The sequence below is a fragment of the Mustelus asterias genome, chromosome 27, assembly GCF_964213995.1.
Source record: "Mustelus asterias chromosome 27, sMusAst1.hap1.1, whole genome shotgun sequence".
NCBI lineage: Eukaryota > Metazoa > Chordata > Chondrichthyes > Carcharhiniformes > Triakidae > Mustelus > Mustelus asterias.
Window position 1 is genome coordinate 20,948,178 of NC_135827.1, and position 27,834 is coordinate 20,976,011.

At 45.1% G+C, this 27,834-nt stretch overlaps 1 protein-coding gene across 2 annotated transcripts in view; it reads left to right on the plus strand.

The window, feature by feature from the left end:
* LOC144480029 (cystathionine beta-synthase-like) overlaps nucleotides 1-26,986 on the plus strand; it is a 58,955-nt gene extending 31,969 nt beyond the window's left edge. For both annotated transcript variants that reach the window (XM_078199181.1, XM_078199180.1), the window contains exons 7-17: nucleotides 2,960-3,094; nucleotides 4,004-4,073; nucleotides 6,321-6,412; nucleotides 8,091-8,216; nucleotides 9,738-9,822; nucleotides 12,622-12,727; nucleotides 15,930-15,998; nucleotides 17,392-17,526; nucleotides 21,242-21,350; nucleotides 25,797-25,881; nucleotides 26,655-26,986. In XM_078199181.1, the coding sequence (XP_078055307.1) occupies nucleotides 2,960-3,094; nucleotides 4,004-4,073; nucleotides 6,321-6,412; nucleotides 8,091-8,216; nucleotides 9,738-9,822; nucleotides 12,622-12,727; nucleotides 15,930-15,998; nucleotides 17,392-17,526; nucleotides 21,242-21,350; nucleotides 25,797-25,881; nucleotides 26,655-26,794 (1,152 nt within the window). In that variant the 3' untranslated portion in view covers nucleotides 26,795-26,986. The remainder of the gene's footprint in view (nucleotides 1-2,959; nucleotides 3,095-4,003; nucleotides 4,074-6,320; nucleotides 6,413-8,090; nucleotides 8,217-9,737; nucleotides 9,823-12,621; nucleotides 12,728-15,929; nucleotides 15,999-17,391; nucleotides 17,527-21,241; nucleotides 21,351-25,796; nucleotides 25,882-26,654) is intronic.
* The last annotated feature ends 848 nt before the right edge of the window (nucleotides 26,987-27,834 follow it).

A 27,834-nucleotide genomic window follows, 5' to 3' on the forward strand; every position in this document is an offset into this window, starting at 1 on the left:
CCCGCTGCCTGGGCTGGATTTACAATTGCACACCTCACATTCAAACCCTGCCCGTGTACAGCCGCTCCTGCTCATGCTCTCTCAGGCACCATAGAATGGGTCTCCGTCTGATTTCATACCGATGCTCCTCACGGCACAGACGCTCAGCCATGTGCAGTAAGGGTACTGTGGTTCCCAATTGGTGAATGTCTCCACAATGCCTGTGCAGAACCTAGAGTTGCAGTCGTTCAGATAAGGCCTATCTATACTTGGCTGAGACTTTTGAATTGTGAGCATGTATAAGGTATGTCTCTTAAAGAGTGACTTGTGAAAGATATCAGAGAGCCAAAACTTGGGGCCTCCCGGCCTTTGGAGGTCCCATGCCAGAGCACAGTGTGTTTCGTTGTAAATCCATCCCTGAATTAATCTGATGAATGTTTCCTCACAGCGACTCTTGGCCCATTTTATAGAAATATCCCGTGGCAATCTGAAATAACGTCATTCAAAGTGAAGTGTGGTCATAGAGAGAGTGGATAGGGAACCAGGGCTATCGGTTATTACATAATAGATAAAATAACTCTATTGCTTCTGTAATGAAGAGCATTCTGTCTATACACATCCCTTCACTGAGGTCCTTAGATGAGTTGTGTTGTTTGCATATTCTTTGGAGCAGTGGAGTAGTCAGTGAGGAGGAGGGGAGGGGGGTTTGCATGGGGGTGGGGGGGAAGGTGGGTGGGCTGGGGTGGAATATCTGACCTTAGCCTTCTTAAAATGCTGTCTGATCTTTTTCCTTTGCAACATCCCACATCCCTGCTTCTCTCACTCAGTGAACATTTTTATTTATTCATTCATGGAACATGGGCGTCACTGGCTGGCCACCATTTATTGCCCATCCCTAGTTGCCTTTGTTCAGAGGGCAGTTGAGAGTCAACCACATTGCTGTGACTATGTAGGCCAGATCAGGTAAAGACGGCAGATTTCCTTCCCGAACATTCTTCCGATCATCACGAACCCCTCATTTCCACCAATGTCAGCTGATCCTGGCAACTGTTACACCTTGTAATTCACAAGCACTGAAATCTAGGAGGACATTTTGGTTCGATGCAGTATTTGAGGAAGTGCTGTCTTTTGAATGAGATGTTAAATAGAAACGCTTGCTGGGATTTTACTACCTTTCTCGGCCGAGGCTCGTAAAATCCTGCCCGAGGCCAACGGAGAACTCCTTTCTGCGAGCCTGCCCTGGGGGGGGGGGGGGGGGCATGCCAGTAAAATTCCAGTACCTGTGTTAATGATGTTGGCTGAAGAATAAGTACTGGCCTGAACATTGGGAGAACTCACCAACTCTTCCATGATTTAGGCGGTAAAATCCCGGCCACTGTCTGCTCTCTTGTTGGATGTAAAAGATCCCATGGCACAATTTCAAAGGTAGACATGATGTGGAGATGCCGGCGTTGGACTGGGGTGAACACAGTAAGAAGTCTCACAACACCAGGTTAAAGTCCAACAGGTTTATTTGGTAACAAATACCAAATGTTCACATTTCCACTCCAACTGACGAAGGAGCAGCGCTCCGAAAGCTTATGATATTTGCTACCAAATAAACCTGTTGGACTTTAACCTGGTGTTGTGAGACTTCTTACAATTTCAAAGAACAGGGGAGTTGCCCTCAGCACCCTAACTAATAATTATCCTTCAATCAATGTCACTCAGAGATTGTGTAGTCATTTTCACATTGCTGTTTCTGGGAGTTTGTTGGGCAAAGATTAGTTGCTATATTTCCTGCTTAACATGAATAGGGGCTAGGGGAAGAAAGAAGATTTGAGATAAAGGGTGGGATTTTACACACACACCGAAACTGTAAAATCCCACCTGAAGTCAATGGGCCTTCCCATTGTCTGCCCCTCACCCACCCAGATTCTCATGGTGGGCCAAAAGATCATGTACAATCTTATTGAATGTCAGAGCAGACGCAAGGGTCTTAATGGTCTTTCCTATTTCTTATTGCAATTAATGGCTACACATCAAATTTATCTCATTGGCTGAAAAAAGCTTTGAGATATCCTGTGATCATCAAAAACACTATTTAAGTGCAAGCGTTTTTTTCTTTTTCTTCACTGGCCACCATTGTCACACACTTAAATGACCTGGCCAAAATGTCGTGTGATTTCAAGAAGAAGTTAAATTTAGCTCTTGGTGCGAAAGGGATCAAGGGATATGGGGGAAAGGCGGGATCAGGATATTGAATTTGGTGATCAGCCATGAACACAATGAATGGTGGAGCAGGCTCGAAGGGCCGAATGGTCTACTGCTTCTATTATCGATGTTTCTGTTTCTCACTTTGGACTTGTGGGCCAAACAAAATGAGCTCAGGAGATTCAAGGATTTAATCTCTGAAAGGAAAACTGGAATAAAAATTTCCAACAACATTTTGTGGTCAAAAGTGGATACTTGTCTTAATTAGACATTGGCTTTACACAAAAAGGCGGCACGGTAGCACAGTGGTTAGCACTGCTGCTTCACAGCTCCAGGGACCAGGGTTCGATTCCCGGCTTGGGTCACTGTCTGTGTGGAGTTTGCACATTCTCCTCGTGTCTGCGTGGGTTTCCTCCGGGTGCTCCGGTTTCCTCCCACAGTCCAAAGATGTGCGAGTTAGGTTGATTGGCCATGTTAAAATTGCCCCTTAGTGTCCTGAGATGCGTAGGTTAGAGGGATTAGTGGGTGAAATATGTAGGGATATGGGGGTAGGGCCTGGGTGGGATTGTGGTCGGTGCAGACTCGATGGGCCGAATGGCCTCTTTCTGTACTGTAGGGTTTCTATGATTTCTATGAAAAAAGGATTGGGTTTTTCTAGTTCATGAATGTGTTTTCGCATGTCAGTATGTTTTTATTATTGGAGTTACTTGCAGATTTCAACAGTGTTTATTTTTGGTATCATTACACTGATTAGCAACTATTTCCCTAATCATCTCCCTTTGTGTAGGCTGATATGTTAAAAGCCTTGGGGGTTGAAGTGGTGAGGACACCAAATGCTGCAAATCTCAATAGTCCTGACTCTCACATTGGAATGGCCTGGATGCTGAAGAGCAAGATTCCAAACTCGCATGTTTTTGATCAGGTGCAAACTCATCTTTCAGTATAACTACTATAAATCTGCCACCCTCTTTATATTACAATACATTGTGCGATATATATTTCAAAAAAATGCATCTAGCAAAACACTGAACCTCCCATCCATTGACCCCGTCTACACTTCCCGCTGCCCCGGGGGAGAAGCCAGCATAACCAAGTACCTCACACACCCCAGATATTCTCCCTTCCACCTTCATCTGTTAGGAAAAGATACAAAAGTCTGAAAACAGACAGATTCAACAGCAGCTTCTTCACAGTGTCATTGTGGTTAGCACTGCTGCCTCAGCGCCAGGGACCCAACTTGGGCCACTATCTGTGTGGAGTCTGCATGTTCTCCCTGGGTTTCCTCCGGGTGCTCTAGTTTCCTCCCACAGTCCGAAAGACGTGCTGATTAGGTGCATCGGCCATGCTAAATTCTCCCTGAATGTACCTGGACAGACGCCAGAGTGCAGAAACTAGGAGTTTTGCAGAGTAACTTCAGTGCAGTGTTAATGAAAGCCTACTTGTGACTAATAAATAACTTTTCCCTGCTGTCATCAGACATTTGAATGGTCCTATCATATATTAAGCTGATATTTCTCTTCACCCTACCTGTAACTGAAACACTATATTCTGCACCCTATGTATTTTATGAACAGTGTGTTTTGCCTGTGTCTTGCACACAAGAAACAGTACTTTCCACTGTATCCCAGTACATGTGACAATAAATCAAATCAAAGTAGATACCCTCATGGGACATAAGGGGGTGCAAGCCATTTAAGTTCAAATAAAGTATAGTATAACTTTCAGAAAGTTTTGAAACTGCAGCCTCCCCAGCAATTCTGAAGGCTTGTCTCTAAATCTATTGCCTTGATTTAAATGGGAAACTTAGCATCAATATTTATTTTATCCACAGTATCAAAATGCTGGCAATCCATTAGCGCATTATGACATTACTGCGGAGGAAATTCTGGAACAGTGCGATGGTAAGTATAATGGATAGTGATTCTTTGCAGGAGCTATTCTTAACTTGTCCAAGAACACACAAAACACCTTGTGCCCGAATGGTATTGTAGGTTGGAATAATGGCTGAGCAATAAGCTCTGTTATACTCATGCTATCCTTGCATGTTAGCTTTCAGTGAAAAAATAAAGCAGGTCACAATGTAGTTGCCAAGCGGATGGAAGTCTTCACACCCTTTGTCCACCTGAACATGAGGTCTAATGCAAACTAGGATGAATTTCCAGGAGTGTTCATGCCAGTGTTCCAGGATGTCATTGTCACAATCAAATGGTTCGATTGTGCACAATTTTCTTATTTTCTAAATTTGCGCACAGCTAGAATTTGCATTTAAACCAGAAACATTAATGCTGGAGATTATTTTATTTATTTGATTTTGATAGATAGTTAATACACCCCCACACTGAGTTTAATACAGCCCACACTGACACCGTGTGGAGTCTGCACGTTCTCCCCGTGTCTGCATGGGTTTCCTCCGGGTGCTCCGGTTTCCTCCCACACTCCAAAGATGTGCACATTAAATGGATTGGCCATGCTAAATTCTCCCTCAGTGTGCCCAAACAGGTGCCCAAGTGTAGCGACTAGGGGATTTTGACAGTAACTTCATTGCCTACTTGTGACTAATAAATAAACTTACTTAGTTTCTCCTTCTGTGCTTATGGATTTAATTTGGTGTAACCCAGAGTGATTTCAAGATCCTTCCTATTCATTAGCTACAAGCTATTGCCTTGTACCAACACCTACAAGCACTGGAATTAGCTTCTATACGGACATTGACAGCAAACTCAAACTCTCTCCCAGCACCATCATCTTTAGGGCGGTTGTACCAAATGACTGAATATCTCTCAAGTGTTGGATGCCTCCGCAATGTCAGCAAAACTGAAATCATCTTACTTGCCACTACTCTCTGGTATTGACTCTATCTTATCTGGCTGTTTAGGAAAACCCCTTTCATATCACAGTATTCTGTTCAACCCAGAGGTCAGATTTGTGTGCCATATTTGGTCCACTGCAAGCTCATAGAAATCATAGAAATCATACAGTACAGAAAGAGGCCATTCGGCCCATCGAGTCTGCACCGACCACAATCCCACCCGGGCCCTACCCCCATATCTACCCACTAAAGCCTCCAACCTACGCATCTCAGGACACTAAGGACAATTTTTAGCATGGCCAATCAACCTAACCCGCACATCTTTGGACTGTGGAAGGAAACCGGAGCACCCGGAGGAAACCCATGCAGACACGAGGAGAATGTGCAAACTCCACACAGACAGTGACCCAAGCCGGGAATTGAACCCAGGTCCCTGGAGCTGTGAAGCAGCAGTGCTAACCACTGTGCTACCGTGCCGCCCCAAAGTATTTGCCAGCACACCCCTATGCCACACCATGTGCCAAAATGTATGTCAACAACTGCATGGCATTGAGCAATGAGTTCTCAAATGTCAAAGTTTCCCACCTCCCCACAACTTCTGCTAATCCAAATCTACTCAGCCTGAGAATTTATCTGTCCACAGTTCTGAACATTTATTACGCTTTCTTTGCTCCCCAATTCAGACTTCAGGACCTTTGTCTTCATGTTTAAATCCTATCTTCTCCACCATGTATTCCAGTCCAAGCGCTGGATGATCTTTTATCCTTTGTGATCCACCAATGAATGGTAACCTCTCCAGCCCCTATGGCCCAGTTTCTGGAACTCTCCTCTGAAATCATTCAGCTTTTCTGCTCCCACCTTTCCAAATAACCTTCCATCAATCGACTTTTTTTATCATGACTTTTCTCTCATTCTTACCCTTTCTCTCTCTCTTCAGGTACTAGGTCCTAGGAGGGCATTGGTAACCTTAGGCCTCCATGTTAATCTTGCTCTGGAGGAGTGGATCATCTTCATTGGCAGATGTTTACAGAGTGCGGATTATTTGTGGTTGTATAGGCATATCTTTCGACTGAATTAATCAAAAGAATGACAGTGCCTACCCATGTCTCTTAATAAGGAGCAAAGAGTAACCTCATTGAAATAACTCCTCAGAGGCCGGTGTCCCTTCACCAGATTCCCTTTATTTACAAACTTATCTCCACTCAGAAGAGTGCTTCAGGTACAAAGTCAGAATCTGGAGTGCCAGTAGCTCTGATGATCTTTAATGTGTTTGTGAAATCATTGGCTCATTACTAATTCCAACATTTGACGGATTTTCCATTTTGTTTGATATTTATAGGACAAGTCGACATTTTGGTAGCAGGTGCTGGAACTGGCGGTACCCTCACTGGCATAGCAAGGAAATTCAAGGAAAAATGTCCTGAGTGTCAGGTACTTCATGTCATAGAAAATAAATGAATGCCAAATGAGTAAGCCTATTCACTAATATTGAATCGGCCACTGCCTTTGCAATGAAAGAGATACTTGAAAAAGATGATAACTTTCTATTGCCTTTTAGAGGGTAACAGTATCCGTGTAATAATCTGCCAGCCTTGCCTGTCAACTGTAATTACTAATGTTAGAATAATTAATTTGTATTTGTTGAGGGACTGCAGATATCTATCCGGTTATGTGTGCATGAATCCAGAGGTAGGTCACTTTCAATTTTGGGAGTTCGGGTGCCTTGAATTTTATGCTCATAAAAAGAGGGAATATTTGGCCAAGAAAATGAACCACACTTGAAAGCACAATGGCCGAACTTTTATGAAGGCAAGGACTAGGGCCCCACATTCTGAAGAGACAGCAGAGAAAACATTGCCTCTAACTCTGAGAGACCCACTGCCATTTTACACTCTAAGGAGCATTGATTGCCTCAGTTAGAAGGAAGCCCCACTTTGCAGAGTTGCCGGCCAGTCAGATTGACTGACAGTTCTCCAGTGCCTCCGACAACAGCGCTACAGTGGCTGGAAGAGGCACTGCATGGAGCTGTCAGAGCCTAAGTCCTAGGAATCAGAGGTCCAGCTAAGTGTTGGGGTCTCAGGCTGGAGAGGGTAGGAAAGTCCTGGAGGATTAAAAAGGGGGGTGATCGGGATCTCAGGGGATAGGCTGAGAATGCAGGGGCGGGTGATGGGCGGTCTGGAGGTCACCTGGCCTTAAGGGGAGGGCACCCCCCAGTCAGAAAGGGGCTTATGATAGAGGCTCTCACCCACACCTTTTTCCTGCCTAAGATTGATCTTCTTTCATATCGGGTCTCCTCCCTGAGCTGTCATCTACCCGTCACCCTACAAATTGAGGCAGAGCAGGATACAGCCATTAGTGTCCAATAACTGACCAGTTAAGGGCCTCAACAGGGGCAAGGGGGGGGGGGGTGGTGGGGGGCAACCCATCTGAGGTTCTGCCTGCCCCAGCATAAAATCGCTGTGAGATCAGTGCAGGTGGATATTCCTCGGGGATCCCGTCTATGTAATTTCACAGTCCCCCTCACCCCACCCCTGCCAATATCACAAAGGCGTGTCCTTTTTCTCCATGCCATCATAAAATACAGAAGTTTATCTATTTATTCATTCATCATAAATAGGCATACATTAAAACTGCAATGACGTTACTGTGAAAATCCCCGAGTTGCCACACTCCGGCGCCTGTTCGGGTACACTGAGGGGAGAATTTAGCATGGCCAATGCACCTAATGAGCACATCTTTTAGACTGTGGGGGGAAACTGGAACACCCGGAGGAAGTCCATGCAGAAACGGGGAGAATGTGCAGACTCCGCACAGACAGTGACCTAAGTGTGTTGTTACCAAACTCTTGCAAATAAAGTATTGTTGTGTCATATTTACTAGTCTCATTTATAATGACAGAGGTCTGCGCTACCAACATTATATGGCTCTTAGAGCATATACATCACTGAAATCTCGGCATTGTGATGGTGCAATATTTGACGAAGAGCTCACTAACCTCATTCCAAGGTTGAAACCGTAGAAAGTGGTCATTTTATGTAACCAGAACTCTGCTGCAATTTTAGCTAAGTCAAGTCAGGAAAATGTAATTCACCTTCTTTATCCTTGTTAGATCATTGGTGTTGACCCTGAAGGATCAACCATGGCTGAACCAGACGCACTGAACCTGACAGTCAAGACTTCATATGAAGTGGAAGGAATTGGCCACACATTTATACCCACAGGAATGGACAGAAAAGTATGTCCTGACACCCCAAACAATGGTCATAATTATTTAACGGTCTCACTAACCGTAATTTATGATAAAATGAGGACAATATGATATTTCGAATTCATTCAGCTTGAATCTTTGTTTAAAATGTGCAACATTTAAGGCTAATTTCATTGCAAGTGCTTTCCATTTGAAAATAGATCCAAAAATTGCTTTCAGTAATGATGGTCTGGAGAAGAACCACTCTTGCTTCTGCTTGGCATTATAATTTAGAAATGATTTATTGGCATAGCTTCCCTCAGCAGACAGTAAACATCACTCATTTGAGATTTGAGCTGTTTAAAATTTGGAAGAGCCCAATATAAATGAATAAGGAGGTGCTATTCAGCTGAATGTTCCTGCTGCTTCCAACAGACCATGACAATTTTTTCCTCATAGGCTTTTGACGTATGAACCAATTAAGGATATATCCCAACTTGTTCCAAAACCTTTGCTTCTGCTTTGAACAAAATACATGGGGCTGGCAGGATGATGGTTTCTTTCTCTGATGTTTCTTTAAAGTTTATTTTTATTAGTGTCGCAAGTAGGCTTACATTAACACTGCAATGAAGTTCCTGTGAATCATTGAATCCCTACAGGGCAGGAGGAGGCCATTTGGCCCATCGAGTCTGCGCCGACCACAATCCCACCCAGGCCCTATTCCCGTAATCCCACATAGTTACACTGCTAATTCCCCCTAACACTAGGGTCAATTTAGCATCTAACCAGCATGTTTTTTGGACTGTGGGAGGAAACCAGAGCACCCAGAGGAAACCCACGCAGACACAGGGAGAAGGTGCAGACTCCACACAGACAGTGACCCAAGTTGAGAATCAAACCCTGGTCCCTGGCGCTGTGAGGCAGCAGTGCTAACCACTGTGTGACCCCTCTGGAGGAACATAGCTGATTCATATCACATCTCATGTGGGATAGGCAAGAACCCTGCCTATACCATCACAAAATGTAGAAGTGTGCCATTACCAAGCTCTTACCAATGCAACACATGCAATATTTCCCTACCCAACAACAGTGTCTACTTAAAGATGTGTTTAATTAAATGCTTTAGTGGCAAATTGGTAACTTCTGATAGAACCAAATAGCTAAATTATAAATATTATGACCTTTAGCTTAATTTTAAAGGGTGGCACAGTGGCTAGTACTGCTGCCTCACGGCGCCAGGGACCTGGGTTCAATTCCGGCCTCGGTCACTGTCTGTTTGGAGTTTTCACGTTCTCCGTGTGTCTGCGTGGGTTTCCTCCGGGTGTTCCGGTTTCCTCCCACAGTCCAAAGATGTGTGGGTTAGGTTGATTGGCCATGCTAAATTGACCCTAGTGTCAGGGGGATTAGCAGGGTAAATGTGTGGAGTTACGGGAATCGGGCCTGGGTGGGTTTGCGGTCGGTACAGACTCGATGGGCCGAATGACGACCTTCTGTACTGTAGGGATTCTATGATTCTTCAGAGCAACATTCTCCCACATAATAGTAACAAGAATGTTCTTTCTCAAAAAGGTGATTGACAAATGGGTGAAGACAAATGATGAGGAAAGCTTTGCAATGGCTCGGATGTTGATCAAAAAAGAAGGATTGCTGTGTGGTAAACCATGTTTCAGACAGTACTTACATGATCTTATTCCTGCTTTTGTATCAAATGATATTCACAATGCACATCTTCCCAACGATCATGTTTCCCAGGTGGGGGTGTAATTGAATTGTGGGACTTATTGCTTTTGATCTAAATATAACCAAATACAGATGTCCTGAATTTGGTCCAGAGCACAACTGGAAACTTAAATGGTCGATCTCTCGCAGGATGTTATTATCGACTAGCGCAGCTCCTTAATAATTACCAGCACTGGAAACAGACCTTGGAAAAGAAACGTTGCCTCAAATGTTCCATAAAGGGATACTTGAGTCTTAACAATAGTCATGGTTTTAAAGCATGCCTCAGTACTTGTGTTGCATAGCATGTATTCATCTGATAGGTTGTAGCAGCTACCTTGGGGAATTTGATGGACACTTCTGTCACGGAGCCATTATCTTTAACTCAATGGTCTATCAAAGAAGACACTGGTGTTATATAAACATGGCATCTACTGAACCCTATGGTGGGGCCTAAAAATGTAATTGATAATGCCGTCGCATTTCCCACATCCTTATACAGTTGAAATCCCATCAATAGAGAGCACTTTATAAAGAGTGAGTCCATTCTACAGCTAGCATGAATGAAATGATAGAACAAGTAGTTTGAGGAAAGTGGTTTTGGATTTGCTTCCTGGTTATTATTGAACAGATTTTGTTTAAATTGTGAGACAAGTTTGCAAGTAACAAATGATTATTGCAAAATTGAAAATTTCATAAAATCATAGAATGCCTATAGTGCAGAAGGAGGCCACCGTCTGCACCCATCATAATCCCACCCAGGCCCTATTCACGTAGCCCCACATACTTACCCTGCTAATCCCCTAATGCTAGGGTCAATTTAGCATGGCCAATCAACCTAACCCGCACATCTTTGGACTGTGGGAGGAAACCAAAGCACCAGGAGGAAACCCACGCAGACACGGGGAGAATGTGCAAACTCCACACAGACAGTGACCCGAGGCCAGAACTGAACCGGATCCCTGGCACTTTAAGACAGCAGTGCTAACCACTGTGCCACCATGCTGCCCATTTGCTCTCCACTATTGTCTGTTCATTGATATCTATGTGCTGGGAGATAGCCTCATAATTTTCCCTTAATGTCATACTATTTTGATTATAAAATTAACTAAGGAGAAAGGATGCCTCCTAGACAATTGTCCAAAGATGTGCAGGTTAGGTTGAATGGCCTTGCTAATAATTTCCCCCCAAGTGTCAGGGGGAGTAGCACGGTAAATACTTGGGGTAAGAGGGATAGGGGCTGGGTGGGATTGTGGTTGCTGCAGACTCGATGGGCTGAATGGCCTCCTTCTGCACTGTAGGGATTCTAGGAATTGTACATTGCAAGAAGTATCTTTTTCAAGGTTTTGAATAGTATCCCTTCATCTAGTTAAGGGAAAGAACCAAAATGGCATTAGTGAGGCAGCTGAAGATTTGCTTGTCTTCTCTGAAGCACCTTCACATTAGAGTCAAATTGACATTATTGGTCTGACAGAATTTGGAGAAAACCAAAGTTTTCAGAGTCATTATGAGTTATGGTTTTGGATATTTGCAAAAGGGCCAAACTGGTCCCAGCATGACATGAGATCTTTTTGAAAAATTGGGCTCTATTGGTTTAGCTTTCAGGACAAGACTGGGCAGATCGGGGTACCACAATCTTGAAGCCACTTAACAGCTGTTACGGACACAGTTTAAACATAAAATGGTCTGCCATTTAAGACAGAGACGCAGAGACATCTTTTCCTTCAAATACTGTTAGTTTGTGGAGTTCTCTTTCCCAAAGAGCAGTGGAAGCTGGGTCATTGAATATCTTTAAGGCTGAATTAGCAAGATTCTTCACTGATATTTTGGCATGTCCACCAAAGTATCCTGATATACTGTGGGCTAAGTATTGGCCAGGACACAGGGGATAGTTCCCCCGCTCTTCAAAATAGTGTCATCACATCTTGACCATCTACGGAAATTCGGCATGTCCGCTACGACTCTCACCAACGTTTACAGATGCACCATAGAAAGCATTCTTTCTGGCTGTATCACAGCTTGGTATGCATCCTGCTCTGCCCAAGACCGCAAGGAACTACAAAAGGTCGTGAATGTAGCCCAATCCATCACGCAAACCAGCCTCCCATCCATTGACTCTGTCTACATTTTCCGTTGCCTCGGCAAAGCAGCCAGCATAATTAAGGACCCCACGCACTTCGGACATTCTGTCTTCCACCTTCTTCCGTCGGGAAAAAGATACAAAAGTCCGAGGTCACGTACCAACCGACTCAAGAACAGCTTCTTCCCTGCTGCCATCAGACTTTTGAATGGACCTACCTCACATGAAGTTGATCTTTCTCTACACCCTAGCTATGACTATAACATTACATTCTGCATTCTCTCTTTTCCTTCTCTATTAATCCCATGTGTATGTCCCAAACATTTATTTCACTGTAATGCGTAGCTCTACATGAAGAATAATCAGTTCACTTTACGAGTTGTCAATGGGAATACTTCAATGTGATTTGTTATTTGCCCTGCTTGATGAGATTATTATTGCGAGGCACATAGAAATCCTTTACCCTGGCAGATTCAAACTCGCATCAGGAAAATGGAAATCCATGCCTCAGCGATCGCTAAGTGTTTGTGGGCAGTTTTGTTTGATGTCGTGGTGAGCGTTGTTGCTTCAACATTGACTGAAAACATCTGGCCCAATGTACGATGAACATGAGCCTGTGAGTGACGTTTTGTTTCCATCTTTCCTGCCGTGTAGGTGGGAGTTCTGGTAGTGCCCTGTGTGGAGCCGTGAGAGTGGCGAAAGATCTGAAAGAAGGGCAGCGCTGTGTGGTGATACTCCCAGATTCTGTCCGTAATTACATGTAAGTCATGAAGTAGCATTTTTCTATCCAACACAGGAACGCTCATACCTGCCTTTTACCCGAAAGGCTTTCTTTTCATCTCCGAACCTCTGTTGATTTTGAGATGGGACTTTGGTGATATTCAATGTTGTTTCTTCTCCTGACGAAACTGGCAAGCAAAGAAACTAAACAGAATGCATGCACCCCAGGAAAAGTGAATGATCCCTTAAAACTATTCATCCTATCAGGATAAATTTGCAAGTCTGCCAGTCTTGAGGGACACAAGTTGGTTAGCACTGCTGCCTCACAGTGCCGGGGACCCAATTTTGATTCCCGACATGGGTCACAGTCTGTGCGGAGTCTGCACATTCTCCCCGTGTCTGCGTGGGTTTCCTTCGGGTGCTCCAGTTTCCTCCTACAGTCTGAAAAATGTGCTGGTTAGATGCGTTGGCCATGCTAAATTCTCCCTCAGTGTACCTGAACAGGTGCTGGAGTGTGGCGACTAGGGCATTTTCACAGTAACTTCATTGCAGTGTTAATGTAAGCCTACTTGTGACACTAATAAATAAACTTTAATACTTAAACTTTACAAGTTGAGCACAGAGGATGCACCTGTATACACGCTGCCAGATTTCAATTACTCCAGTCTTTGTTACTTCTTCAAGCATAAACCCGGAGTGAAATAGCAGAAACCCTGCAGTCTTTCACCGCACTCTGTAGAGTTGTCTGACCAAATGTTGTTTAAGCGACCTGATTGCATTTACATTGACCAACGCGTAGCGAGGCATGAGTGCAGAGTTATTACCACTGAACAGTGAAGCTGGATTAACCATCACTGAGAGTAGCCTGCGAGTAAGCCTTGATAGAGAAATGGAACTTTTAGCACAGTTGACATCTAGATTTGATCTTAAAATCATGAAGATGGCAGGAGAAGCTGAAGAGACCACTCTGAGGTTCAGGGAAGAGGAAGTTTATCATAGAAATCATAGAAACCCTACAGTACAGAAAGAGGCCATTCGGCCCATCGAGTCTGCACCGACCACAATCCCACCCAGGCCCTACCCCCATATATTTTACCCGCTAATCCCTCTAATCTACGCAACTCAGGACACTAAGGGGCAATTTTAGCATGGCCAATCAACCTAACCCGCACATCTTTGGACTGTGGGAGGACACTGGAGCACCCGGAGGAAACCCACGCAGACACGAGGAGAATGTGCAAACTCCACACAGACAGTGACCCAAGCCGGGAATCGAACCCAGGTCCCTGGACCTGTGAAGCAGCAGTGCTAACCACTGTGCTACCGTGCCGCCCTTTATAGTTTACAAAGGAAGTTGTGCATTGAGCTGAATTTCAACTTGGATAGCTAACATTCATGGAACTTCCCGGAATCTCCAGGAGATCGAGATTAATCTCCTTGATACTCGGTGAAGGACACAGGGAGATTTTCTGATAATCCATCCATCCATGCGCTCGAGGCACGTCCTCTTTGCAAACCTGAAAATGTTCAGCACTTCCCTTTACATTGTATGACTTTGTTTTGGTAAGCTGCAGATAGACCTGGCATCCTGTGTTCCATGGAATTAATTCCATGACGAAGGTATGGAATTCCTGTCCAATTGGAAAAAACAGTTTGAACCAGTATTCTTATTTCCCTGATTTTACTGGTGTTCCATTTTAAGGTCTACATGGGCAGTTCAGATGAGTATTCTTATTTCCTTGTTTTTACTATTTTCCACCTGGGTAAGTTCTTGCCGATACTCTGTTTACTCACACTTGCCTCTACGGCAGGTCTAGGCTGTAAAGGTTGCCAATGGAGGCAAACATTTCCTGCCACATGTTGACCAGTGGGATCAGGTCCTCCAAGACCCAGTTCAATATGCTGCAGCTTTTCCCGGTGACTTTCTCCCAAATTTTCCCATTCACGTCAAGTGTGGAAAGTTATGTGGTTTCAATCGATACATCAAATCTGAATTGCCAATTTTAATTTCAACTCGGTGTCATAGAATTATACAATCCCTAAAGTACAGAAGAAGCCATTTGGCCCATCGTGCCTGCACCAAACCTCTGACAGTTAAAGTTACCCATGCCTTCTCCCCCGTCCTATCCCTGTAACCTCACACATTTGCCATGGCTAATCCATCTAACCTACACATCATGGAACACTAATGGATGATTTAGCATCTCCACATCATGATTTAGCATGGCCAATCCACCTGACCTGCGCACCTTTGTGCTGTGGCAGGAAATCAGAGCACCCAGAGGAAACCCATGCAGACACAGGAAGAACATGCAAACTCCACACAGGCAGTCACCCAAGGCCAGAATTGAACTAGGTTCTTGGAGCTGTGAGGTAGCAGTGCTGACAACTGTGCCGCCCGCCAGAAATAACATTAATGAAAAGGCTTTGGTGGTGGTGTGTTACAGTTCACGCAGCATGCCCGAGTTGCCGTGGCAACGTGCACTTTTACATGCATATTGTAGTCTGAAGCTTTGAATTGTGATGATAGAGGGCTGTTTTCAATATATGGCTGACCAGGCATCTCATCCAGTCTTACTGCTTGCCATTGGTGTGCATTGGAAGGAATTGCCAGTTACTACTTAGCCTCTTTGGTGGCATGATGAATGCAGTAAGGTTTAGCAGGGTTGATAAAAATATTTCAGCAAAATGTGGGTGGCATGGTGGCACAATGGTTAGCGCATTGCCTCACACGCCAGGGACCCGGGTTCAATTCCAACCTTGGGTCACTGTCTGTGTGGAGTTTGCACATTCTCCCTGTGTCTGCGTGAGCTTCCTCTGGTTGCCCCGTTTTCCTCCCACAGTCCAAAGATGTGCGGGTTAGGTTGATTGGTCATGCTAAATTGACCCTAAATTGTCGGGAGATTAGCAGGATAAATATGTGGGGTTATGTGGAGTTGAAATCAACCATGATTGAATGGTGGAGTGGACTCAATGGGCCGAATGGCCTTACTTCCGCTCCTATGTCTTATGGTCTTATGTGGGCCTGGGTGGGATTGTGGTCGGTGCAGGCTCGATGGGCCGAATGGCCTCTTTCCGCACTGTAGGGATTCTATGATTAATTAGACAAAATTATTTAAATTTAGGAAGCTTTTTGACACCATTATAGTAACAACCTGAGAAAAATAATCCGGCATTGGGCATTTATGTTTGAATTTCTGAAAATTAACTATTCAATTGTTATTTATCCTGCACTAATACAGGTCAAAATTCCTCAGTGACAATTGGATGGAAGAGAAAGGGTTTCTGCAGGCAGCCTGTGACCAAAAGAGGTACAGAATTAAAGTGAGCTGATTGGTTCTCCAATGTGCTGAGGTATAGTTAATCAAACAATTCTCTGGGTGGAATTTTCCCGTCCTGCCCACCATGGGAATTGTAGCAGGTGGAACATGAACCACGCAAAGGTCTGTTGACCTCGGGTGGAGTTTTCTGGTCTTGGGGCGAGCATGCTCGGAAAATCCCATTCTCCAACGGTAGGCACTGACCTCCTCACTAACCCTCACTGATGGAGTGCCCGAATCGGACTTTTATGGAGCATATCTTTTCCAGGCTGATTCCAGATTGGGCAAGTACAGTGGTAAAGGCAGATGTGCTGGTAAGGTGGGCATGCATCTCATTAAGTGGATTGAAATCCATGCAAAAACATTTAAATTGACATTGTGCCCATTTTGAACGGGTTCCCGATCGCGGCCATTTTCGGGCCTTGGAACCGGACGCAGATTGCGCTACTCGCCTCACGCCCGACTTTACCAAATTTTCGCACTCGAAAACAGGCGCAACATGATGGCAAAATCGTCCCCAGTGTCTCATTTGTCAGGTAATGATTTTAAACAGGAGATATTCACACAGTGGCGTAAGTACATTTCTGAGAAAGAAACTCCTCCACTGGAAAATTATAGATAAATTATTTAGTGGTCATTCTGAATAAAATATTGGCACCCTTATCAGTTGCGTTGCAACTCAGGTTTCCAAACGTACAGGTTCCAATGGTGTGGCCAATGTATTAGAATATAAGGAGTAGTAATGGTTGCTAAATATTTGTAACCAAATAGGATTATCTTGTCTTATGAAGAGAGATTGAGCTGTTTAGGCCTATACTTGCTAAAGTTTAGAAGAATGAGAGGAGATCTATGTGAGATGCTAAAGGAGATTGACAGGATAGACATAGAATGGATGTTTTCTCTTGTTGAACATTCTAGAACGAGAGACTATAGTTTTGGGCTAAGAGATGGCAGACTTAAAACAGAAATTGGGAAAAATTACTTCCCTCAAAGGATTGTGAATCTGTGGAATTCTCTACCCCCGAGTGCGGTTGACACCAGAACGCTTTACAAATTTAAGGAGGAGATAGTTGGGCTTTCAATTAGTAGCGGGATGAAGGCAAATGGGGAGCAGGCAGGAAGGTGTAGATGAGGCCAAGATGAGATCAGCCATTATTGTGTTGGTCGGAGGGCTGAGGGCTGAATTACATACTCCTGTTCCTAATTCTTATGTTCTTATATATTTAGAGAAAGTTATCTGACCCAACTAATATTTACATTTATGGCCACTGTGAAGAGTTCAAGGGGTGACCAGAATGATAATTAGAGTGGCAGGGAGTTTAGCGATTAAATCACCTCAACTCTATTAATTGAATTGACCTGTGGTTTCTTTTGGATTTTGCAGCTGGTGGAATGTACCGATCAATCAGATGAAGATTCTCCCACCTCTGATTGTCCTTCCAGAAGTCACCTGTCAGATCATCATCCAGCTTCTCAAAACGAGTAGTATGGACAATGCAGTCGTTGTTGACTCCAATGGGTAGGCGCTATACCAAGAATTAATTTATGGTGAAACTGGGAATCTTATACTAAAGACTAATTAATTTTCACATGCAATTGCTAAAGGATATTAGATGTGGATATGGAATTCACAAGTATTCCCAATTCGATTCCCTATTACTCTCTGCAACTGTTTACACCATCATATTTTGTGTATGACAAGAGCTTTTAAATCCTTTTTTGAAAGGGATGCACGGTGGCATAGTGGTTAACACTGCTGCCTCACAGCACCAGGGACCCAGATTCGATTCCGGCCTTGGGTCACTGTCTGTGTGGAGTTTGCACATTCTCCCTGTGTCTGCGTGTGTTTCCTCCGGGTGCTCCGGTTTCCTCCCACAGCACAAAGATATGCAGGTTAGGCGGATTGGCCTTGCTAAATTGCCCCTTAGTGTCCAAAGCTGTGTAGGTTAGGCGAATTAGCCATGGTAAATGCACAGGGTTACGTGGATAGGGCCGGTGGATGGGTCTGCGAAAGTTGCTCTTTCGGAGAGACGGTGCAAACTCAATGGGCTGAATGGCCTCCCTCTGCACTGCTGGGATTCTATAGTTTGATGGAATCTATCAAGAAGAAAGACTATTAGGTGCATACAACGTGGTTACTATGTCATGTGAGACATTTTTCAATCTGTGCAGAATAGTCACTAACCTGCCCTAGTGGGCAGTATGGGAGCATAGAGATCCCACTGCTGATCCCACTGCTGCCTCACAGCGCCAGGGACCCGGGTTCAATTTTGGCCTCGGGTCACTGTGTGTGTGGAGCTTGCGCGTTCTCCCCGTGTCTGCGTGGGTTTTCTCTGGGTGCTTCGGATTCCTCCCACAGTCCAAAGATGTGTGGGTTAGGTTGATAGGCCATGCTAAAAATAGTTGAGGTCACAGCGTTGTGTGATTTCAAGAAGGAATTAAATATAGCGCTTGGGCTATAGGGACCAAGGGATATAGAACATAGAACATAGAAAGCCACAGCACAAACAGGCCCTTCGGCCCACAAGTTGCGCCGATCACATCCCCACCTCTAGGCCTATCTATAGCCCTCAATCCCATTAAATCCCATGTACTCATCCAGAAGTCTCTTAAAAGACCCCAACGAGTTTGCCTCCACCACCACCGACGTCAGCCGATTCCACTCACCCACCACCCTCTGAGTGAAAAACTTACCCCTGACATCTCCTCTGTACCTACCCCCCAGCACCTTAAACCTGTGTCCTCTCGTAGCAACCATTTCAGCCCTTGGAAATAGCCTCTGAGAGTCTACCCTATCCAGACCTCTCAACATCTTGTAAACCTCTATCAGGTCACCTCTCATCCTTCGTCTCTCCAGGGAGAAGAGACCAAGCTCCCTCAACCTATCCTCATAAGGCATGCCCCCCAATCCAGGCAACATCCTTGTAAATCTCCTCTGCACCCTTTCAATGGCTTCAACATCTTTCCTGTAATGAGGTGACCAGAACTGCGCGCAGTACTCCAAGTGGGGTCTAACCAGGGTCCTATAAAGCTGCAGCATTATCTCCCGACTCCTAAACTCAATCCCTCGATTAATGAAGGCCAGTACGCCGTACGCCTTCTTGACCGCATCCTCCACCTGCGAGGCCGATTTAAGAGTCCTATGGACCCGGACCCCAAGGTCCTTCTGATCCTCTACACTGCTAAGAATGGTACCCTTCATATTATACTGCTGCTTCATCCCATTGGATCTGCCAAAATGGATCACCACACACTTATCCGGGTTGAAGTCCATCTGCCACTTCTCCGCCCAGTCTTGCATTCTATCTATGTCTCGCTGCAACTTCTGACATCCCTCCAAACTATCCACAACACCACCTACCTTGGTGTCGTCAGCAAACTTACCAACCCATCCCTCCACTTCCTCATCCAGGTCATTTATGAAAATGACAAACAGCAAGGGTCCCAGAACAGATCCCTGGGGCACTCCACTGGTCACTGACCTCCATGCAGAGAAAGACCCCTCCACAGCCACTCTCTGCCTTCTGCAGGCAAGCCAGTTCTGGATCCACAAGGCAACAGCCCCTTGGATCCCATGCCCTCTCACTTTCTCAAGAAGTCTTGCATGGGGGACCTTATCGAACGCCTTGCTGAAGTCCATATAGACCACATCCACCGCTCTTCCTTCGTCAATGTGTTTGGTCACATTTTCAAAGAACTCAACCAGGCTCGTAAGGCACGACCTGCCCTTGACAAAGCCGTGCTGACTACTTTTGATCATACTAAACTTCTCTAGATGATCATAAATCCTGTCTCTCAGGATCCTCTCCATCAACTTACCAACCACTGAGGTTAGACTCACCGGTCGGTAATTTCCCGGGCTGTCCCTGTTCCCTTTCTTGAATATAGGGACCACATCTGCAATCCTCCAATCCTCCGGAACCTCTCCCGTCTCCATCGACGATGCAAAGATCATCGCCAAAGGCTCCGCAATCTCCTCCCTCGCCTCCCACAGTAACCTGGGGTACATCCCATCCGGTCCCGGCGACTTACCAACCTTGATGCCATTCAATAGTTCCAACACATCCTCTTTCTTTATGTCCACATGCTCGATCCTTTCTGTCCACCGCAAACCAGCAGTACAACCATGGTACATATGGGGGGTGGGGGGGTGAGGGGAGGGGTGGGGGGGGGAGGGGGGGGAGGCGGGATCAGGGTATTGATTTTGATGATCAGCCATGATCAGAGTGAATAGCAGAGCAGGCTCAAAGGGCCAAATGGCCTACTTCTGCTTTTAGTTTCTATTTTTCTATAATCCAAGCCAATTACAACTGCAAAAAGTTAACTGTTTTCTACGCAGTCTGTGCATAACTTTCTTATCACATGGCTCGCAGGACTGAAGGCAGAGTAGAAGCAATTGAGTTTGAGGTTGGTTTTTAACTTTGCAAAGGTACAAAGCAATGCCCATATAAATCATCCAAGATGTCCATTATATCACTGATATGAAATGTTACACTGGTTGATTGTGAAAAATACCAGGTACAGCCAATAGTTTTGCCAATTCCAGTATTCTAATTCTACCACAGAGCACAACAAGAGACGATTGGAAGTCATTCTTAATGCTCTAAATAGCTCCACAGAGTGACTTAAGAACATAAGAACATAAGAAATAGGAGCAGGAGTAGGCCATCTAGCCCCTCGGGCCTGCCCCGCCATTCAACAAGATCATGGCTGATCTGAGGCGAATCAGTTCCACTTATCCGCCTGCTCCCCATATCCCTTAATTCCCTTATCGATTAGAAATCTATCTCCCCGTGATTTAAACATATTCAACGAGGAAGCTTCCACCACTTCAATGGGCAGAGAATTCCAGAGATTAATTACCCTCTGAGAGAAGAAGTTCCCCCTCAACTCTGTTCTGAACCGGCCCCCACTTATTTTGAGGCTGTGCCCTCTAGTTCTGGTTTCCCTTCTAAGTGGAAAGAATCTCTCTACCTCTACCCTATCCAGCCCCTTCATTATCTTATATGTCTCTATAAGATGATCCCTCAGCCTTCTAAACTCCAACGAGTACAGACCCAATCTGTTCAATCTCTCCTCATAAGCTACACCCCTCATCTCCGGTATCAACCTGGTGAACCTTCTCTGACTTCATATCACCAAACTCTTTCTGAAGTATACGAGCCATTACAAACAGCTTAATGCCTTGATGGTAATGTAAGTATGTAATTATTGTTTTATTAATTTATCTGCAGCGCGATATTGGGTTTAGTCACTCTGGGGAATGCTGTGTCATCAGTTAATGAAGGAAAACTGCAGCTCACTGATCCAGTGTCCAAAATAATTTACCAGCAGTACGAAAAGGTAAGGGATTCTCTTCACAAACCACAGATGCGCTTGTTGACTTTTCCTGGCAGTCTATTGAGGAAATCAGTATACGCTCTGAAATAATTCTTAGCCACAATTTTATTGCTGATTTATCTTTCATTTGACATGGTTAGAAAATAAAATAGAATTTAAAACTTGACACCAATTTGTTCTATGAAAAAATGCAGGTATCCTCAATTTTAAAGCTCTTTAATGAAAAGGTATTTCTTGAATGACAAATTAGAGTACATTCTTGTCCCTAGGATATTCAGATTTTTCTTTCTACATTAACGGCAGAATTCTTCCATTCAGGATTATGGCATGGGCGGGGACCGGGAGTGCTTCCTGCTGTGGAGGCCAATGGGATACCAGGCCATAAGGTTGCAATGGTGGCACACTGGTTAGCACTGCTGCCTCACAGCGCCAGGGACCCAGGTTTAAACTGGCTTTGGGTCACTGTCTGTGTGGAGTTTGCATGTTCTCCTCATGTCTGCGTGGGTTTCCTCCAGGTCCTCAGGTTTTCTCCCACACTCCAAAAATGTGTGGGTTAGATGGATTGGCTGTGCTAAATTGACCCTTAGTGTCCCAGAATGTGTAGGTAGATGGATGGGAAGTGTGTGGGGTAATGGGGGACAGGGTGGTGGAGAAGGCCTGGGCAAGATGCTCTGTCAGAGAGTCGGTGCAGACTCGCTAGGCCAAATGACCTCTTTCTGCCCTGTTTGGGATTCCATCTGCCATCCCTGGTGTAATGAATGATGCATCCAGTGGCTTTGTGCCGTCTCCTGCGACAGGGCAATACCTGTGGGGCTGAGAATGGCTGGGGTGGGGTTCTCTAAGAGAAGGGGAGACCGGTGTCCACGTGGAGGGGGTTCCCTGAGGGAGAGGGTCCTGTATCCATGTGGGGGGGGGGGGGGGGATGGGAAGGGGAGGTTCCTGGGGTGGGGGCAGTTCTGTGTCCATGGGGGTGGGGGGGATTCCCTGGGGTGTTTCTGCTTTCACTTTTTATTTCTGCTTTAATTTTTTTTACAGATTGGTGCACACTTTTATTAGGGCGGAGTTTCTGGCAGGGTGGGCTCATCCAGAGCCTACCACCTCCCCGCCCCCCAGCATGAAGTTGTGGGACCCGCCCGTTCCATTTTTCTTTCAAAGTGTTAAAAAATATGACGAGAGAATGTGGCAAGGCAGCTGACCGACTGCCCTCCACTTTTTTCACCTGAGACAACGGGCACGATTTTACCATCTTCATTCTAAGTGCTGAATCTGGGCACAATTCAGATCTGACTTGGGAATTTGTTCTCAGGTGCCCCCATGCGCACTCAGCCTGAAAACAAATTGCAAGTCCGAATCGCGCTGTGGGCAGGGCTTATCGCGCCTGAAACGATCGGAGCTCAAACTGTGCGTGTGCAGTTTAAAAAAAAATTTGAAAATCACGCCCCTGTCACATCGCTCCCAGGCCGCAAAAAGCGGATAAAGCGGCTCAGGAGCAATGGCCGCCACAGACATCACTCCCACCCCTACAACATAGCTGTCCCCATTATCCACCCATGCCTGCCCCCCACCCCGCCCACTGCCCAAACCGATTGCGACCCTCTGTCCCCTTTTCCCCCCACTGACCACCCGCAGAGTGGCAGTAGACCAACCCTGCCCCCGCGCCCCCCCACCACCCTTCCCGAGATCCATCTGGCCTCCCTCCCTCCGCCCCCCACACTCCCTTGAGAATGATCGGGCCTCCCCCACCCCCCCCCCCCTCCAGAGAACGATCGGGTCTCTCCCACACCTCCTCCCCACCGCCCCCCCCCCCACCCCTCCCAGAGAATGATTGGGCCTCCCCAACCCTCACACTCATCTACCAGTGATACATTTCACCCGCGTCCTCCCCCCCACCCCCAACCAGGCAACAACCTGGCCTCCCTCCTCCCTCACCCCCACCAGAGAATGATCGGGCCGCCTCTCTCCCCCCCCCCTCACCAGACGACAATCTGGGCCTCCTTCTGCCCCCCCCCTCCCCCCCCCCGCCCCCCCCACCAGAGAGCGATCTGCCCTCCCTCCCCCCATCCACCAGAGATACATCTGACCCGCCTCCTCCCCCCCCCCCCCCTCCCCGCCCCCAACAGAAAATGATTGGGCCTTCCTTCTCCTGCGCCGCCCCCTCACCAGAGAATGATCTGGCCCACCTCCCTCCTCCCCCCCACCACCACCGATCTGAGTCAGAGAGCCGTTGGAAGCTCTGAACTTGCGTCTTCAGAAGCTGCAGTGCCAGAAACAGACCTTTTTGCGCTCAATCTGGACGCGCGAATGCGATGGTAAAGGGGGAAATGCTGATAAAGTTGGGCGGGCAGTTCATTAATTCAATTTAAATGCATGCAAAAGCATCTAAATTGCCGTTGCGCCCATTTTGGGCGTGAATTGGATCATGGCCATTCCCGGGCCTCGGTAAAGTGAGCATTTGCGCAGACGCAGGCGTGGATCGCATTAATGGCCTCACACCCGACTTTACCACATTTTCGCGCCCGTTTTTCGGGCACGATGCAATGGTAAAATCGGGCCCAACGTGTTGAAAACAAATTGTAAAATTCCACCCGTTCCAAGCTGACTGACCATGCTGTCTACTTCCAAACTAACTGCAAACTGCCTTCTGCCACCAGACTCTGTGATCACCACTACTGATTTCTTCTCCAGCTTCAAGCTAGGGAAATCTTCCAGCTACTTTTTCCCTCATGAAACTGAGCACGGGTCTCACCCACATTCCACACAATGAATGACAAAGTTAGCATTTTTTCTGCTTAAGTTGCAAGACAGACTAACGTATTTTCTTCGGCTCTTCCAACTCAAGTGATCCGCAGTCTAAACCAAAAGTGCAGCTGCCTGCTTTCTGAGCAAACCCATAGACAACAAAAGCCCCACACCCCATCTCTATGACTACGTGGAAATTTTTGAAGTGGTCTCAAACAGAAGTGTAAACAAATTATTTTACCTTCAACACAACTCTATAACCCTCTCCCCAGACTCCCTTGTTCCACTAAGGGGTCCAGAGATGTGTCACCCACTGTTTAAGTTTTTTGTTTCACTGTCAACTCTGACGGTGTATTATAAACAGTAAGAAGTTTAACAACACCAGGTTACAGTCCAACAGGTTTATTTGGTAGCAAAAGCCACACAAGCTTTCGGTGTATTATAAACACAGGCTGCAAACTGCTATCTGTTAAATATAATACACCCAGGCTTGTTTGAGTTGCATTTACATCAGTTTCTCCATCAGATGTCTCAATTTACCTACAGTTAATACATTAATTCCTAAAACTAAAAGCTATGCTAGTCTGAAACATAAATTACAAGCTAGATTATTGCAATAGTGCTCCAAACCGTTAATGAGATTGCATCAATATCTGGGTAGTTTTTTGCCATGTTACGATATGTTTACATAAAAATCACTGACAGTCCAAACATACCCCCATTTTATTCTCGAATATCAAGTGGCTGCTACATGGGTCACTCTTGGATTGTATAGGTGCAACCCCATAGGTATTTGGGCTGCCAATATAGCACTGTGTTCATGCACCATTATTGGATGTTTGATTTTAAAATAATTTCTCCTATTTTAACACCAAGTGTAGCAAACAGTGTTTAGGGAAAATTATGCTGCTGTTTTCTTCACGTTCGTTTCTGAATATTTAAAAATATTTACTGAATTCCTTTCCATGCTTGAGATGTACTCATGCAACTCTGACACATGAGAGGATTACCCCTGAGCCAAGACTGTCACTCACGTTTACAGCCATTATACCACTCCTGTTATTTGAATGCCTATATTGCTGTAGTTGTCGTGTGCTTATGGGAACACAAATATCTAAGTTGAAAATGTTTCAAAAGAGTCCGCCTAGGCCAAAACTTTCTGACCATTCACGTCCTGCCACTGCTGCAAACAAGGGCAGAGAATTTGGCGCTCAGCTAAGTCTGCGTTCACTGCAGCGGGACTGGGGAATCCCACTGGCGTGAACATCGAAACAAATTATTGTTGAGGGAATGCTTTGACCAATTTTTTTATTTTGTGTTTTACTTCCCTTCCAACTCAAAACATAACCTTTGCTTTTCCAGATAAATATATTTTCTTTAGATTGCGAGAATGCAATTCTATCTAAGGTAAATTGAGTAACCCCTTGCCTCTCTTTACAATCTGTACAACTCGATCAGCTAATCTATACACACTGACTTATTTACATGTTCAGGCAGAAGAATATCTTTGGGTGTTCAATATCGATAGGATTATTACTCAATGGCCAAACTTAACAGTTTAATGAAAAAGAGTCGTAATTACAAGAAGTGATCTTCCTCACTTTAACTTTGTAATGAAGGTAGCTGGCAATATTGTGACTTGTACCACTTCTAAAGTGTAATGAATATCAAACACACTGCCACAGTTTAACCACCTGTTTTCTCTGATAGGTGAAGTTAACTGATAGTCTTGGAAAGATATCTCGGACTTTGGCGCTGAATCACTTTGTCTTGATCATTCATCAACAAATACACTGTGAGTCATGACTGATTTTATTGCTCTTGTTATAAATGCATACTGTAAAGGGTGGCATGGTAGCACAGTGGTGAGCACTGCTGCCTCACAGAGCCAGGGACCCGGGTTTGATTCCCAGTTGGGTCACTGTCTGTGTGGAGTTTGCACGTTTTCCCCGTGTCTGCGTGGGTTTCCTCCGGGTGCTCCGGTTTCCTCACACAGTCTGAAAGACGTGTGGTTAGATGCATTGGCCATGCTAAATTCTCCCTCAGTGTACCAAAACAGGCGCCGGAGTTTGGTGACTGGGGGATTTCACAGTAACTTCATTGTAGTGTGAATGTAAGCCTTAATTGTGACACTAATAAATAAACTAACCTTGATCTTCCCCACCAGATCACTGCTCAGGCAGAGGGCAATGCAACTAGAAAATGCTGGATAAACTCATCAGGTCTGGCAGCATTTGTGGAGAGAGAAACAGAATTAATGGGCAAAATCATACCAAAAAAATGACAGTATGTTTGTTCTGGCACAAAACGGAATGCTTCATGCCGAAAGCGCCGGCATGTTTTTGGGCCTAATCTTATGGTTCATGTCGCCAGCACCATGCTTCACAGAGGGAGAACTGACCAGACTGCTCGATGGAACATTTGTGAAACAGGCCCATGGGGCTTAAGTGGCCTAGTTCCATTCGTATATCCGTATGTTCTGAAGTTATAGAGGTTCAGTATGGTGTCATCGAAACTTACACCATTATATCCTAACCTTTATTAATTTTTTTCTCTTTGTTTGTTTAGGTAACGTTGATGGTGAAAGTGGAAAGAGAGAAATTGTTCACGGCGTGGTAACATTTAATGATCTGATAACCTTTATTAAAGCCGAGGAAAGAAACGATGGCTACAACGGAAAAAAGCAAGCTACAGATTTAAGAAAGTGATAGAATATCAACAACATCAGCAATTTGTTTGATGTTTTGCCTAACGCAGCTTATCTATGATTGTGGAAACATTGCACCAATTGTGTCTCTATATAAAATAGTTGTAGCATTTGGTTCCATGTTATCAGCACATCCAGTATACCACAGCTTAGATCCATCAGAATTAATAAAAATTCAGAGCCTTAAGAGTTTCAGTTGAGTTGTACAGTCATTTACAGCACATAATAAGACCATTCGGCCCAACTGACACTTTCTAGAGTGTATACTCCATTTAAGCCGTCCCCTGTCTTTCCCCATCTAATTGTATCAGCATAACCCTCTATTCCATTCTCCCTCACATGCTTACATCCTCTTTAATGCATCTATACTATTCCTTTCAATTGATTCCTCCTCGCTATGTTAAATTGCTGGCCTCCACTTTTGCTCTTCCCTAAAATCGGACCCATTGTCTCTGCTTCTACTCTATCAAAACCGTTCAAAATTCGAATGACCTTTATTTGGTTACTTCTGCTCCCCAAGAGAAAAGAGATCCAGCCTGTTAATCCTCTGCTGATGCCAGTTGCTCCTTTGGTATAGCTGCTGATACATATTAATGATCCAGATCTTGGTGTACCGGGGCAATTTGCAGACGACACAAAACTTACAAGTATTGTAAAATGTGAAGAAGACAGTGTAGAACATCAAAAAGGATGTAGACAAGTTGGTGGAGTGGGCAGATTGGTGGCAGATGATGTTCAATGTGGAGAAATGTGAAGTGATGCATTGTGAAAGGAATAACATGGAGAGACAGTATAAAATAAGGGGTAATTTCTTAGCAGAATGCAGGAGCAGCGGGACTTGGGTATATAAGCGCATAGGTTGAAGATGGCAGGACAGGTGCACAGGGCAATGAATAAAACTTATAGTATTCTGGACTTTATTAAGCGGGGCATAGAGTAAAAGAGCTAGAAGGTTATGCTGAACTTATACAAGACAATAGTTAGATGTCAGCTGGAATATTGTGTACAATTCTGGGCACCACACTATAGAAAAGATGTGAA